Here is a 16,218-nt window from a genome sequence, read left to right on the forward strand (position 1 = left end):
TTAAAGGAAAATGACCCCATGAGAGCACCTGCTAAGGAGGCAGAAGAGGGCAGAGCAGATGGTGCAGTCAGCAAAGCACTTGCTATGCGAGCAGAACTCAGTTTGGTCCCCAGAATCCATGCAGAAGGGTCAGGTGTGATGGTCCTTGTTTGTAATCCCAGTGCTGGTGGGGGAGGGGTTGACAGAGACTGGGGGATCCTGGGCCATGCTAGCAAGCCAACCTGATCTTCCAAGCCCAGGCAATGAAGAGTACCTGTCTTATTTTTTTTTAAGTGGTGTCAGAGGAACAATACCTGAATTAGCCTTCTGTCCTGCACACAGACACACAGATAGACAGAGGCAGACACGGAGAGACAGGGAGAGACAAAGAGACCAGGGTTCTTCAGCATACTGCCACCATATAAAGTCAGAGGCTACAGTTAATTCTGAGTGTGTATGAGGACAGGGTCCTGTGGAAGGCTGACATGATGCACTATTGTGTATATGAGGACACGGTCCCGTGGGAGGCTGACGTGATGCAATGTTCTGCGCTGCTCAACAGTCAGCTTGTTTAAAGGCATCCAAGTTTGCAGGCTGAGAACACATTACACAACCCCCACAAAACACAAACACACAGATACACAAATCTGTACTTAGAGGTGACTAAGCGCAGAAGTCAGCAGATGGTCAGGGCCTCACACAGAGAACCTGCTGGACCTGGGATATCTGCTCTTAAAAAAATTATTTTAAATTGTGTGTGTTTGGGGGGGAGTGGGGATGTACATCTCAGCGCAGGTGTCTGAAGAGCCAAGACACTGGGTTCTCCTGGAGGGGAGTTACAGAAGGACTTGGGAAACAAATGCAAGACCTCTGGAAGAACAGCGCCAGCTCTTTAACCACAAGCCGTCTCTCCAGTGTGGGAGGGGAGGACTGTTTTTAAGTCCTGGCTGTTCTATGCCCCTAAACCCTACAGTTAGACTCCTTTGGTCCCATAGCCTGCTCTTGGGAGAGAACAGTGTGCCATTTTACTTCTGGTGGACTACCTAAACAACCCTGCCGAGCGGTTCTCAGTCTAAGAACACCGAGAGCTAAGGAAAGGACGAATGGAAAATACCTCGTCAGGTGATGGCTAAGAGTTTAATTCTGATCTTCAAGGCCATACTAGAAAGAACCGTGTTAGGGCTATCAGTCTGTTCTGGAGACTACACAAGGTGTGTAAACTTTTAGCTTCTAGCTGGAGAGGCACATAAAAGTATGTCCACTAGACTTCTACATAAATAAACACTGTAGTTCTCCACAATTGGTGGCCTCTGGCAGACATGGGGGTGGGGAGGACTCTGTTTTCTTTAAGGGGCTGGCCACTGTGAGTTTGGCCACGCCCCAGTGAGTATATGGGCGATACAAATTGGTATATTTCCTTCCTTCCTTCCTTTTTCTTCTTTTTTTGGGGGAGGGGAAGAGTCACCAGGGTCAAGAAGTGGACATGGAAGGACTGGGAAGTGAGTGTGATCAGGATACACACATTATCTGAAATTCCCAAATAATCTAGAAACATACTATATGGGAAAAGAAGTGTTTTTCTTCAATTGTGTAGGGTATATGGGCGTGTTCACGGGGGTGTGTGTACATGTGTGTGCATGTGCACTTGTGTGGTTGAAACTGTGTCTAATTGTTTGGGAGTATACGAAAGAGAAATTTCGATTTCTATTGTTTATACTTCTCATCACAGACAACACTGAATAACACACTGACTAACACTAATAACTGAATAACACACTAATAATTGAATAACTAATAACTGAATAACACACTGGACACGCACACACATACGTGCACATATACTTAATAAAGCCACAAAGCAGCAGCTCTTGCTGTGAAATCAGATGCGGCCAAGTCAGAAGAAGGTATCGTCTCCTCATCCCACTGAAATTAGAGCCGCTTTTCATAATCAAATACAAAGCAGGTGACCTTCTAAATACAGTGCTTAGTCTCATCTATAAATTCAAAATACAGTATACAACATGTGGCCAAATACTCGTGAGATAAACTGATCTTAAAATGATGTACTTGAAGTTTAGCTTTATTTTGCCTTTGAAACTATTGAAGTTACTGAGTTAAGTATGGTAAGTTTTTGCTTCCATGGATTCTGTATCTGTGGGTTCAGTGAATTGCTGATAGAAATACTGTGACCATACTAACAATGATTTCTCGGCTGGAATTTGCTGTCTGTCCTAAAAAGGTCTCTCATCAAAGAAAATCAGCACAAGAGTATCTGTGTTTCAAACGGTGACAACTGAAATCAAAGAGTACACATTTCTAAATGCTGTCAAAACTTAACTAGATGGCCTAATTTTAATTTATTTCCATTTTCCAAATTAGGTAAAGTGGGCTGTTTCCTAGAAGATGTAATCTACAAGACAAGGAGAGTTAGGACCTAAGTAGAGGTCAACTCACCAACAGTATTAAGGGTTCAACCCAGCGCCCCACTGCCTGTGAACAAATGCGCTCTCTGAACATCGTCTTTAAGTGTCTACACACAGTACATTTAGACAGACAGCCTTGGTCAAGGACTCTCCTAGCCCAGGGTGAGGTCTGCTGTGGGCATGGTTGAGCATAGGGATCTCATCTCCATCCTGTGGAGGTGGGAACACACATTACTTCCCAACAGCTACAGGCAGCAGTCTCCTTTCCTTGGCCAAAAACAATCTTGGCACTAACAAAAGCCAAACTATTTAAAAATGGATTTTGAACTGTTAAAATCTCATTCCACATGAGATAGAATAGATAAACCAGGTCTCTTAAATATAGCCCTGAAACCAGATGGATGGTGAGATCCCGTGATGCCAAGCCTGCAGCAGCGCGACTTGTGAATGGGCTCCATGCACTCTCTCCCTCCGCCAGCATTTCCCATCTGCGTGACTCTAGGGGTGTGAAGCTGCATAACTTGATGCTTTGTGGAATTTAACTGCCATGCACAACATGCAGTTCACATTAAGTTCAGCAACATACTCCTGTCCTGTCACAGACACACTCAAGGGCCACCTTACCAGCTATTAAGATGAGGCTTGTTCCCCTCTGCCCGACCCACCCCCATTCCTTAGCATTAGCAAGCCCTCAAGTCTGTTCCAAAACACTGAAAAAAATATATATGTATATATACACATACATATATATGTATATATATATACACACACACATAGACACACACATATTTGTTTATTAACATAAACAACTACATCATGCAGAGCCCACCCCACCATGCCTGTCTGCAATTCTTATAGTCTATTTACTTCTGGACAGATAATATGATTCAACAAGTTCAAAAGCATGAACCTATAAACCAATACACAGAAAGTGTCTTTCCTTTCTCCATCTATCAATTTTCAAGTCCCTCTTTAGCAGAGCTGTTACCTCTGAGGAACCCTTACAGAGGATTACCACAGCCTTAGGCTCTGTTCTTCTAGACCCATCTTATAAAATAAATACTATAAATAACATGTATCTTTATAGAATCAGCATGTGCATATTTTTACATATACATGTAAGTATGTGAATAAACATATATACATATATGCACACACACATTATATCTAACGTTCATTATACAGATGTATAACGTATCTTAGCAGGGCTTTCTTGTTGGACATTTAGATTGTTCTCAACATTACAAAGAAAACTTTGCTAAGTATATAATCATATCTTTACAGAGACTCTAAAAAATAGAATTACTGACTCAAAATAGATGCATTTTGCAATTCTGAAATTTTCCATATGACTTTCCTAACTTTGAACCCAACTCACATGCCAGCCTTGAGATTTCTCCAACATCCTCACCAAGCTATCACAAGGTGCATGTAGTGGGTGCTGAGGTGCCTTCAACTTGGATCTGATGGAGGGTGTCAGCATCCCTTCGGCATGCCTTGTCCCTCCATAGACACTCAGGCTGTGGCACCTCAAGTGCCTACTTATTTTGCACCTCCTGACATAGAAGCCCTGGGGGGTCAGGTGTCCACAGTGTCAACCCACAGTCGCACTTGTAGTTGTGGTTTCCAGATTCGTTACCTCCAGTCTAGACCTCTCTTCTCAACCCTACACCGGGAAATCAGCTAGGCAAGTCACATGCAGCTTAACCCCAAACAAGCCGTGATCTTTCTCTGCTCACACTGCCCACATCTCCTACAGTGGTCAAAAGCAGTTCTGTCTCTCAAGGATGGAACAAAGATCTTAAGTCATTCTCATTCCTCTCTTTCTATCCTATTATCCATAAGCAATTTATTAGTAAATACTATCAACCTTACCTTCAGATAGTTAGCTTGGGCCACAAAGAAATTGTTCAATGTGTCTAATAACCATGTTTCTGACTTAGAGTTCAGTAGCCCCTTGCCTATATCCCTGCCTCATCTGTCACGTGACTCTGTGCGTGCTCCCCCAGGCACTGCTCTTGGTGTCAGGAGTGTGCTATGAACAAAAAGCCTGAGGACTTTGCACCTTAAACCAACGAAAACAGACACTGTCTACAAATACAAGGTGTGCAAAAAGGCCATGACTGTCACAGAGGAAGACAGGTGGAGTGAGGGGCAGCCATCAGCGTGAAGATGCTGCTAAGCTTTCATACTGCCCCAGCTTCCTCTCTGCTGCTGTGGTAAAATATGTGGAGTACGCAGCTTGGGGGACAGGGTTTATACGCTCACACTTCCAGGTCACAGTGCACCACTGCATGGGAGTCACAGGAGCCTGAAGCAGCCAATGCCATCAGAGCACCAGCCACCAGCAGAGAGAAACAACTGCATGTGTGCCTAGCGCCCATCTGGCTTTCTTTATTCTCATACGATTCAAGACTCAGACCCAGAGAACAGTGCCATCCATAAGGGGTGATCTCATACAAATTAATGTGGAATAGAGACCATTTCTAAGAAACATGCCCACAGGCCAGCCTGATATAGACAAGCTCCCACAGAATTCTGGACTGTGTCAAGTTGACAGAACTGATCCTGTCCCAGGACTTCCGGCACTTCTTCCCAGCCCTTCCTTCCCAGAGGACTCTCCTATTCCGGCAGCTCCCCCACTGGATGGGAGCCTGGTTTACATAGTTCTCATCTCTACCTCAAGCTCGGCTTCATGATCAAGCCCTCTAAATTTTGCTTACCTAAAATGTTCCATCCTTCAGCAGTTATGATCCCTCTTATATTATGTTGGGGTATGCTGTATGTGATCTGTTACATCAGATGATATTATATTATACTGTAATGATTTCATTACGAGGATTTGCATTTGAGAGCTAAAAAGTCCTCAGAAATCATCTAGGCTAATTTATCTTGGATCTGATGATACCTATTATTGGTATGTGGTAATTTTCAAAACATTCTAGTCTTTGTGTGAGAAACTGTGACTTGTTTGTGGACTTAAATTATGGCTCTTGGCTGTACCAGGCAGTTATAATAGACATAGCAACCAGAGCAGTTCTTTACCCAAGAGGCAGAGCTAAAAGCTAAGGAGGATTACACCTGACCTCACAGTCAGCAGCCGTGGAAACCATCAAGTTGTTATTTAGATGGAAAGGATGTGTTCAGAGACTGTGTTTACAAAGGAAAGCAGAGAAAGACATGGATAAAGAGTAGAGCTTTGGAATTTGATCACAGCCCATGTGCCCCAGGAAGGACAAGCTCCACCTTCCACCTTACCCAGCCCCCCCCCCCCCCGCAACTTCCCTCCCCTTTGTTTGTCGCAAGAGAGAAACGTCACCAATGGAAGTTACATACAAAAAAGGAGTCTATGTCTGCTTCTGAGCTGTCCCTGTCCCCGTGAGGGCAGAGGGAAAAGACACGGGGCCAAGGATGCAACAGAAGGTCTTCTCCACTTTTCCCTGGGAAGAGACATGCTCAAACTGTAGTGTGCTCATGATATGATAACTCATTCCTGAGTGGTATTTTAGAGGATGGTATCTCCAGGAGGTTTGGACTGTCCTCTGAAGCTTCACTAGTGCAAAGGGTGATGTCAAGGCTGAGTAAAGATGATGTGCCCGAGTCATGGGCTTCTGGAGACCAGCTGCTTGCTACTGAGAGTGAGCTGTCACCTTTGTGACCCTTTGCCTTATACTCATGTGTTGGTGACAAAGGGATGGCAGAAGGGGGCAGAAAAGAGCAAGGAATGCTGTTGGCCTCGCTACCCCTTGGCATCCCAAAGCTTTCACTAATTTTCACTAGTCAGTTGGTACTTAAATGATGTTTATGAATAACTGACAGCATGCTTTTTGGTGGTGGCAGGGACCTTAGTGGTGGCAGAAACTCCATAGAGTTGTGGCAATAAACATGGCTCCCACCAGTACCTCTGCCAAGAAGTTATACTCTCAGAAAGTTAAGGAATGGGGTGGATCCAGTTGTCAAAGCCACGGCTTTAATCCTAGCCATATCACTGAGCAAATTAAAGACTCACGTGGTGTTGGTGGTGGTGGTGAAAGAGCTATACAGTAAAGATAGATTCAGACCAAAAACAAACAAACAAACAAACAAATGGTTTATAGTGTGTTAAAATATATTGGGACAGAAAAGTCAAAAAATAAAGTTGAGAGAGAGAGAGAGAGAGAGAGAGAGAGAGAGAGAGAGAGAGAGAGAGAGAGAGAGAGAGAGAGAGAGCGAGCGAGCGCACACGCGAGAGAGCATAGGTGGGTGTGGTGGCACACACCTTTAATCCCAACACTTGGGAGGCAGAGGCAGGAGGATCCTTGTGAGTTCAAGGCCAGTCTGATCTACTGACTGAATTTCAGGACAGCCAAACATAAACAGAGAAACCCTGTCTCAAAAAACCAAAAATTAAGAATAAAAATAAAAGAAATAAAGGTTAAAAAGCTACATAAAGATGGAAAATACACAGAGAATCTGGATACTGTATGTTACTGTGCTGTCGTTGATGCCTTGACTTCAAAATTTAAGTGAAAAGTTATGTTACTTTGGAGAAGAAGAAATGGGAGGCTGTGGATTCATTCTACAAAAAATCAAGTTGTATCAAGGAAGACCCTCTGAAAAATCTCCAATAGGGGCGGATGGCCCAGATGATCCAATAGTTTAGAGGACCTCTGTTTGAGTTTCTTCTGAGATCAAAAACATCAAAAACAGCCTTAAGACTGTTGACTGAGATGATCAAGCCTCACAAAATATTCCAGTCAGGACCTGACCATAATCCTAAATTTTCTTTAGGTCCCCATATGATTATCAGTACCCCCCAATCAGCAGAAAGTAGCCTAGAAAACTATGCCCGTGCTCCCCAAAAATGGATTATGGATGTTTTTCTTTGTTTAGAGTGTTGGTTGTAAGTTGTTATGGATAATGGTGAGAAAGAAAGCTAAACAAAGGAGATTAGATTCAGAGTTTTTGCTTTGAATAAAGAAGGGAGAAGAGCTGTGGGACAATGGTCTTGTTCCTATAAAGATTCGTCATTTGTATTGGTTTTAATAAAACACTGATTGGCCTGTAGCAAGGCAGAAAAGTATAGGCAGGGTGACCAGATCGGAAAAATTCGGTGAAGAAGAAAGGCTCATTCTGCAGTCGTCACCCAGATGCAGAGGAAGCAAGATGAGAATGCCTCACTGATAAAGGTACCAAACCACATGGCAAACACAGTCAAGAATTATGGTTCAATGTAAGATACAAGAATTAGTTAATAAGAAAGCCTGAGCTAATAAGCCATCCAATTTATAACTAATGTACTCTGTGTGTTTCTTTGGGACTGAACAGCTGCAGGACCGAGTGGGACAGAAACCTCTGTCAACAAAGATGACTCAGTCATTAGCACAAAACTTCAAAATCAGATTTTGAAAAACATATTTAAGATAGCTATAAAGGACTCATTCTAGATGAAGTTCCATTAACCAGCTAAGAGGAAGGCAATAAAAGCTTTTACTCCCTGTAGGGTTGCCCTATACCCTTTACTCAGGAGCGCTGAAGCTAGGAACTGGACTGTGTGTGAGCCTCCTGGAGCTTCCACATATGGAAGCTGGGCATCTACACATCCAAGCAGGTAGTGTGCGGTGTGAATGAAATTGCTGGTTGGACCCCATCTACTATTACTGCCACCACGCCAGCTTCTATGCAGCTTTCCTGGGGTAGCAGATAAATAATTACCACTCATTGGGTCACTGTCCCTTGTTCAGCTGCTTTCTGTTCCTGAAATTTTGTTGTTCCTATTCTTTGTCTTTATGGATTTCTGCATTTAAAAAAAGCCCCTGTGGTCATTTTAATGAGGTTTCAGGAGGGAACAAATATTAACCAAAGGTGTTAATTCTTAGTAGGAAGTACATAACTTAGTCTCCTCCAGAGAAGATAAAAATGTGTTTCCGTCTAGTTCCCTGAGCTTCAAGAAGCAGGGCAATTCAGTGATGAGAAGGAGACCCACACGACAAAGCGGGGCTACAGATTTGGACATTGGAAGAGAAAAAGAAATAGAGATGAGGAGGAAATAGCTTTTTTCTAGAAGAATTTGACAGATTGTATCAGTGTTTATATATGTTTTAAAAATAATTCTTCCTCTGCAGGTTCCTGATCAGCTCTCCTGCATGTGTTCCTTACACTTGCTCACTTGAGAAAGGGTGTGCTAAGTCATACACACTTATTCCTGAATAGTTCTGTCTGTCATCACATCTTGGTCTTATTCACATGGTGTTCAGATGCTGCCTCCTGCAGTGCTTTGCATGGTGCAGTTTGTAACCAGCTTTTTCAGGTGGCACTGTGAGCCCTGACTGAACGAATCTACCCACAGGGTCTCCAGCTTCCTCTTCCACTTGCTTCCCCAAGCTGAGGCTCCCTGGGGCAGCACTTCTCTGCCCTCCTCAGGTCTTACCCTTTCTCTAAAGTCACACTGTTTCTGTGTCTCAGAAAAGGGTCTGCTCCCTTCTTACAATCAAGTGTTCCACCCCTCCTCATCTCATCATTTTCGTTTTTAATTTTAAGTGTGCATGTGTTTGAACATCTTCCTCTTTACTGGGTCCTCCAGATTCCCATGAACAAGCATTTTCTCGTTAAACATTTTTCTTACCCCCTAATTCTCTCTGCCACAAGGTTTCCCTGAAAGAATAAACTAGAGAAGCCTTGCTAACCATCAGTGCTGTTCCTATGGCTTGTTCTCCTGCCCTTAAGGCTCTGTCCCTCTGGGGGCCTGCAGACCGACTGCTCCTCAGAGCAACCGTGCCTGCCCAACTCTCTCTCCACAACACCAGCGATGCACTTCTCTCCCACAGAATCTACTGAAGCTCAAGGAGTGTAAGCCAAGGCACACGCCTTAAAAAGTGATGGGTGGATGCTGGCTAGAATTGCTACTCCACTGAGTTGTTTAAATGAAATATTATCTAATAAGAATATGAATTTGGATTTAAAAGCTAGAAATGCATCTGAGTTCCTTCTTTATGACATTTTGGTGACCTGACCTTCCTGTGAAAGACTAAAGTTCTACAAGTGGAGTAATAATTACTTCTCAAGTAAAATCTTACACAAGTGTCTTTTGAACTCGATGCAGATTAGCAATTCTTCATTTGACTAATATGACTTCATATGACTAATGACTGCATGTCCTTACAATAACTATAAACATAAAGAATGAAAGAGCAGGGATCTAAGAACTCCTGCATGGTGGCAAGGGTAACGTAAACCTAAAGGTCATCTTGGTTTGCTTATTTGTATCTTTCTACCCAGGGCTAACCTGGAGCCTCACACAGCGGTCACCCTCCACGTCTCATCAGACTAACTCCTGCTATACAACATTCTACTACGTGCAGCAAGCATTTTCTTATCAAAAGCAAGCTGAACAACACAAGCCCATTATAGAAGTTATCAAATTTCATAAACCTATGAATCTGCAAAGAAAAACCCCATACAAATAGTTGAATTAATAAAGAGTTCCTGTTTAAAATTTCACAAAATTCAACATACTCATACATGTGTTTAATAGAATACTTAATAAAAGTCAAATCCCATTTCTTTAGTTAACACCTGCACAGAATCTTAGAACTCATGTTTTGGGCAAGATACAGAGTGTGACAACATACAATCTTGCTGCTGTAGGAAGCTATCTGATTTGGAAGATGAAATACATTAATAAAATGCACAACCGAAGTTCTGCCAACTGAAGGGAGAAAGTGGACTGAAGGACTCAACAGAAAGCTTTAGTAACACAAACCCTAGCATCGTGAAAGGTCTTCAGAAACACTGGGCAACTTCAAAAGTACTACAGCCTGGCAGAGAGCGATGGAGTCTGCTGGAGGGGGTAGAGTTTGCAGGGGAATGGGCACTTCCTTTCCTTCCTCCCTGATTTCAGAAGCACCTTCTCAAGATTGACAATGTCCCCAACTAATTCTGTCTTTTCAAATTCTCCGCACATAGCTGAAGCCTTCTGCTCAGTAACCCTCTTGTCTTGTTACCAACCACAGAGGCTCTGCATCACTTTTCGAGTGAGCTGAGAGTACTGACAAGCATGCCAAGGCAGTGGCTCTCGACCCATGGGTCACAACCCCTTTGGCAAACCTCTATCTCCAAAAATATTAAAGTTAGAAAGCAGCAATGGAATAATTTTGTAGTTGGGAGTCAGCATAGCATGAGGAACTGTACTAAAGGGTCGCCACGTCAGGAAGGCTGAGAACCACTGCTCTAAGTACCCAACATTTCAACCATATCTTCTGCATGATTTGAAGATTCTAGAAAGATAAAATTAGACTCACATACTTTTCACATTTTGGTATGTCAGAGCTACCAAGAGCCTTATGCACAAAGAAGTTCAAAACATATTTATTAAATGAGGGAGCAGATGGTATAGGTCGAATCTTCGATAACACTGGCAACATGGTGGGAGACTTGGTTGATGGCCTCGTTTGTGAGTTAGGAGATCAGATTAGCATCACATGTTCTGCTAATCAAATGCACTATTCTGTGTAGGATAATGACATGCCAAAATGGCATTTGGATGGATACTGTAGGAGAACTAGCTTGGAAAGGACCAGAAATAAAAACATTTTGCTAACAGTATTTTACTGACAAAAAAAATGTGGATTTGGGAGTTTGTTGATTAGTCACAAATATGAATATTCATCCAATAAATACCAAAACTTTTCACACATGCCTTTATTTTCTATCTACTTTAATTAATTTCTGAAAAAAGTGGCTTTTAAAAAGCACAGCAATTGTGAAATCTCTTTATTGTAAGGAGACCCCAGAAAGCAAGGTCAACCTTCTTCAAACTTGAAATATGTTCATGTTAGAACCTTACAATCTGATCTTTGAGACTGGAGAGCTGAAAACACTGTATTTTTATCACAATATAAGACACTTGAAAAGTATTACAACTACAAACATCTACAGCTGGTTCCTGATTTATGAGGGCTCACACTTGTGATTTTAAACACAACCATGGAGTGAAAGTGGGAAGAATACACAGCTCAAGTTCCAACATTCTCACTCCCAAGGTTAAGCAGCAACAGCGAGCTGCAGGCAGCAGCTCCGTGTTCATGGGCAACAGCTCATGCTCTGCGGTGCGCTGTGCATCTAGGCCACACTGCTCAGCAGGTGGCGAGTTCAGTGTATTTCCTCTATGTGGCATTTTATGTTACAAGACGTTTACTGCATCATAATCCCAGTGTCTACAGAGGCTCCTCATGTAAGAGGCATTTTACAGCACAGTGCAGTACTCTATCAACACCTGAAAATGCAAACACACTAACCAGTAAAGGGGATCTCCTTTCTAAGAGCCATGCCTTGCTCCAGTCATCCTCACCGCATTAGAAGCTCACTGGTGACAGCCGGGAGGCTTCCCAGCAAATACAGAACCAAGGAAGAGATTAATACAGGCTCGTATCATAGCTTCATGCTAGAAACGCCTAGAGGTGGTTGAGTTTTGGAGACAAAGCCTCACGATGTAGCCCAGATTGGTCTCAAACTCGCCACCCTCCTGCCCCAGTGTCCCAAGTGCTGGCACTACTGATGTAAGCCACCTTGTTCAGACCATCGGCAGAATCTGGTAGTTATGGGCCTCCTAGTCAACCGGTGCTGATGTACCTAAAGTCTCTCTCCAGGGGCACCCATCATCTGGGGTTGAGAACCACTGCATTAGGGTTTAGCCATGGAAAAATAAATGTCTTATTTGTTTTCTTCAGAGTACCAAAACGAGGACATAGTTTTGTGGAAAGTGATGATGGTGTTAGTTTTGTTTTAAAGAAACCCACTCACCTGCCTTCTGGCAATGCACAATCTTTTCATACACAGCATCTGCATTCTCAATCAGTGCCTTGAGAGACTGCATCATCTGTAAAGGAACAGCCACACATGAGATCACACCAGACAGCCAGGTTTTAAACTCAGGCAGACAGGTTCACACGCAGGTGAACTGGGTAGAACTGCACTCCGGGGTATTCACGGGTGGTATCAGTGAGTATGCTCAACCTATCTAAGGACTCTTCTGGGTTTTTTGTTTGTCTGTTTTTTGAGGTTTGGTCTTACACTGTAGTTTAGGGTGACCTGGAACTCATTGGGTGGACCAAATGGCCTTAAAATCCGACAAATTTCCCAGCTCAGCCTTTTAAGGGCTGGGAATATAGGAATGAGGCACTGTGCTGACACTGACCTGAGTTCTAAACCCCTGCATTTTATAAATAGCTTAACACCTAGAAACTTCCATCCACTTTAGCCAAAATGTCTTCATAAGAAAACTAGTTTAAAAATATAATAGAACTAAGGATGTAACTGTGGTAGAGCACTCACAGAGCACACTCCAGGGCCTAGGGGTCAATCCCTAGTCTCCCGCACTCACACACACACAGGAGGAGAGAGGTGAAACCAGCAGCAGTATGTGATGGCATTCACCTCAAACAGTATTAAAACACCGCATCTCCTAACACTGTTTCTTTCAATGGTTTGATTCAGTCAGATAAAGACAAGGACATGACTAGGTAGTAAAGATGGTGAACTTCCAAAATGGCTGCCTTCGTCTTCACCCTCCAATCCTGAGACAAAGTATGAAGCTCAGAACAAAGACCTTGTGGATTGTTTCTCCTGCCAGCAGAGCCCCAGCTGACTTACTGGCTCAACAAGTTCGAGGCCAGATTGGGGCATTTTGAGCAACAGTCTTAGGAAAAGCAGCCATTCTGTCCTTCTACAAACTAAAACCACCCTACTCTGAAGGGGAAGAAGACCCTTCAGAGATGTTAAAAGGCAACCCCAGAGAAAACAACAACTTTTCAGGTCCTTGTCTATCTCCTCCGCTTTTTTTTTGGGGGGGGGGGTCCTTTTCCCCCTGTTTTTCTGTGTGCCTACTGTATCTGTGTACTTCCTTACCTTGGCTAAAAGTCTTTCTTCAACTTCTGGTTTTGTCTGCTGAGTTTGATATTTCTTCCCTGCTACCTTTGGCTCAAGATTTATCCTGCCTTTTAATTTTTTAATGGGCAGAGGAACCTGATTGAGACTCCTAGACCTGAACACATCTGTTCCTTTAAATTTCACCTTGTTTTGCTTTGTCTCACTAACTGCCAGCACAATTATTTTTTAGTAGTTAAATAAAGATTGAATTATTTGTATGTATCAGAGAAAACCACATTTTTGTTACATTCATTTAAAATATAACCCACCATGTCTTCTAAGTGCACTATTGTCTTACAGGTGAACAGCACTGATCAATTTCCTGTGCTGTGAGACAGGAAGCAGCAGCTTTAGCAGAGCTCTGTGTTCACTGAGTACGCAGAGCCCACGGCCTCCCGGAAGAATTCAATTTAGCATTCACTCTTCAAGCTCTGAGTAATTCATGGAAATTAAAATATTCTGTTCACAGTTTAGCGTATGGAGCAGGCAGTGATAAAGGACTAGCTAAGAACCCACTGTGCTGATAGAAAGTCACTTTTGCCATTACACATCTGCATACTGGAAAGGTCCAGGCCATTATCAGTAGCCTTTGTTCAGTTCTGATGCTAAGCCACATTAGAGTTGTGAAGAAACAAGCTCTCTTTCTAGAAAGGTTGCTTGCCACATCATTATCAAGGAACTGGCTAATAGTGGTCTGTCAACAAAGCAGAAAAAAGGAAAACACAGGCAATAAAATGAACCCAGTCCCAGTTGTGAGGTGGGGAGCAGGCGGGATGGAGAACAAAGCTACAGCATCAACACAGGCTCACTCACACACATAAACTCAGTTTGTGCTTATGAGTTCTGGTCCTGCTGCATCCTTTCATGGGAGACAATATAAAATCCTTCAGAATAACACTCTTCTTATAAAAGGAGCTTATTAAAGACATCACACCTCATAATGTGAGGATTAAAAAACTGGCTCAAGGAAGGCACTTGCAAATGGTGGCTGCCATGGTCTCCATTAACTCAGGGGGCCTGGCAGAGCGTTTTTCTGCAAGCTCAAAATTGGCTGGCGAGCATGCCTTCTTTTCATATGCTCATTGACAACTCTGCCAGCATGTGACTAACTTTGGTGCTCCTTGGGAGCCTGCTGTGCAGCTCAGAGAATCCACACAGCACAGGTCACTATGGGAATCACCTTCCAAGGAGAACCACCAGAGCTGAAATTGTTCTACCTCCCCAGGATACAGTGCATAAAAAGCCTTGAGAAATCTCAAGAGTGTGGACTGGGAAGCTCCTCTGCTTTCTGTGCTTGCTAAATCTGTAATTGTGCACATGTGTGCAAGTATATGTGCATGTGTGTGTGCACATGCACATGAGTTATATCTATGTGTGTGTGCAGGCAGAGAGATTTCCCCCTCTCAGTCAGTGGCTCCTCTCTTGCACTCCCTCTCTTTGCACATGACCCAGCTCAGTCTGGCCAAGTTCACTAAGGATTCTCCCAGATGCTGCTGTCCCTGCATATGCTCTTCCTTTTATCTACAATAAACCTCCTCCTCCATAGCTTGAACCAGTCATATCCTTTTGTTTTTATTTCTTTTTTTATTCACTCTTTGTGCCAGAATCTGAGCTAAGCGCTTCTGCAGAATGGAGAAATGCTGTTGACACTGAGACTAGGTAGGGAAAGAAGACAGAGCAACTGCGATACACTGCTGCCCAGTCAGCGAGTGACTGGACTGAATGGAAAACATGTGGCTCTGAGGATGCTGCAGGCGCAGCAGGATTGATTCGGTAAGAAGCAATTCCTACCTGGTCTGCTATTTTATAGTCAGCAATTATAGTATGAATGCTGGAGAGAGAGATGCTCAAGATGTAATTCTCGCCTCCTCCATACAAAGGGTCAGTGCTGTATCTCACAGGACTACTCGCATGACCCACGTGAGAAGTCAGGTTCGTAGTCTCGCAGATATGAACAGCAAAGAGCCATCTGGGAGGTGAGCACTTCCTCAGGGCCATCTGGTACTATGGACGATGGAACTGAAACTGATAAACTGGCCATCCCATTTGCCTTCAAAGACTCTGACTGCCCTACAACACCACGACCTTCTGAGTAGCGACTGCACAAGTGAAGGACACTCAGAAGCCAAGGGGACTCCTGAGAGAAAGGCAGAAAGGAAGCACGGTGCCCACCGTTGACACCGGCTCAAAGTCATTGGTTTTCTTCTTAAATTTTCAAGTTTATTTTTCCGTGCTGGAGATCACAGAACTTGTCCTGCCAGCAAGCATACGGCTGCTGTGCGTCAAGACCAAACCATCCTTTCAAATGATGTTTCAATACGGCACTCAGAACACGTGTTTAAAGTAGTTTAGCAATAAGCAAATTACTTTACACTGCTTAACAACTTGTTATTATAAAAGAAATAATTTATATTTAATGTGAAAGCACTAGAATAGACATCTGAGATCTGAGCGCAGACAAAAGCAAAAAATGTCTGTGTGAAATGAGTAAGTTCCTTCAAGTTGTTCTGTCTTCTCTGTGTATATGACATTGGTAGGTCAACAGAATGCAAAGTCAGGTAGAGTGGTTGATTTTATAAACATTATTTATAAAACTCAAGTGAAAGGGTTTCCTCGATGTCTATCAGGAAAGAGGCTTGGCACAGCACTCAGATACCCACTGCCAGATGGAATAATGAGCCACAGGGCATGGGTACTATTTATTCTGTACAAAATACCTTTATACAGTCACTGCTAATGAATTTTTGTCAGTTTTATTTACTAGTAAACTCCTAAATTTCTAACACTAATTCACTAGGAAACTGTGGATTTAACATAGCTCAGAAATCCACCTAGTAAATTTGTTCAATTCTAATGTAAAGTTTAATACAAAACTAAAGCAGATGAAAAGAAAACTTCAACTAAAAGTAAA

General features: G+C 43.0%; 1 protein-coding gene across 1 annotated transcript in view; it reads right to left on the bottom strand.

The window, feature by feature from the left end:
* The window catches only part of Plcl2 (phospholipase C like 2), a 170,271-nt gene that overhangs the window by 21,482 nt on the left and 132,571 nt on the right, over window positions 1-16,218 (bottom strand). The window contains exon 4 of the mRNA XM_038344040.1: window positions 12,183-12,258. Within this exon, the coding sequence (XP_038199968.1) occupies window positions 12,183-12,258 (76 nt within the window). The remainder of the gene's footprint in view (window positions 1-12,182; window positions 12,259-16,218) is intronic.

This window comes from Arvicola amphibius, chromosome 9 (assembly GCF_903992535.2).
Source record: "Arvicola amphibius chromosome 9, mArvAmp1.2, whole genome shotgun sequence".
Taxonomy (NCBI): Eukaryota; Metazoa; Chordata; class Mammalia; order Rodentia; family Cricetidae; genus Arvicola; species Arvicola amphibius.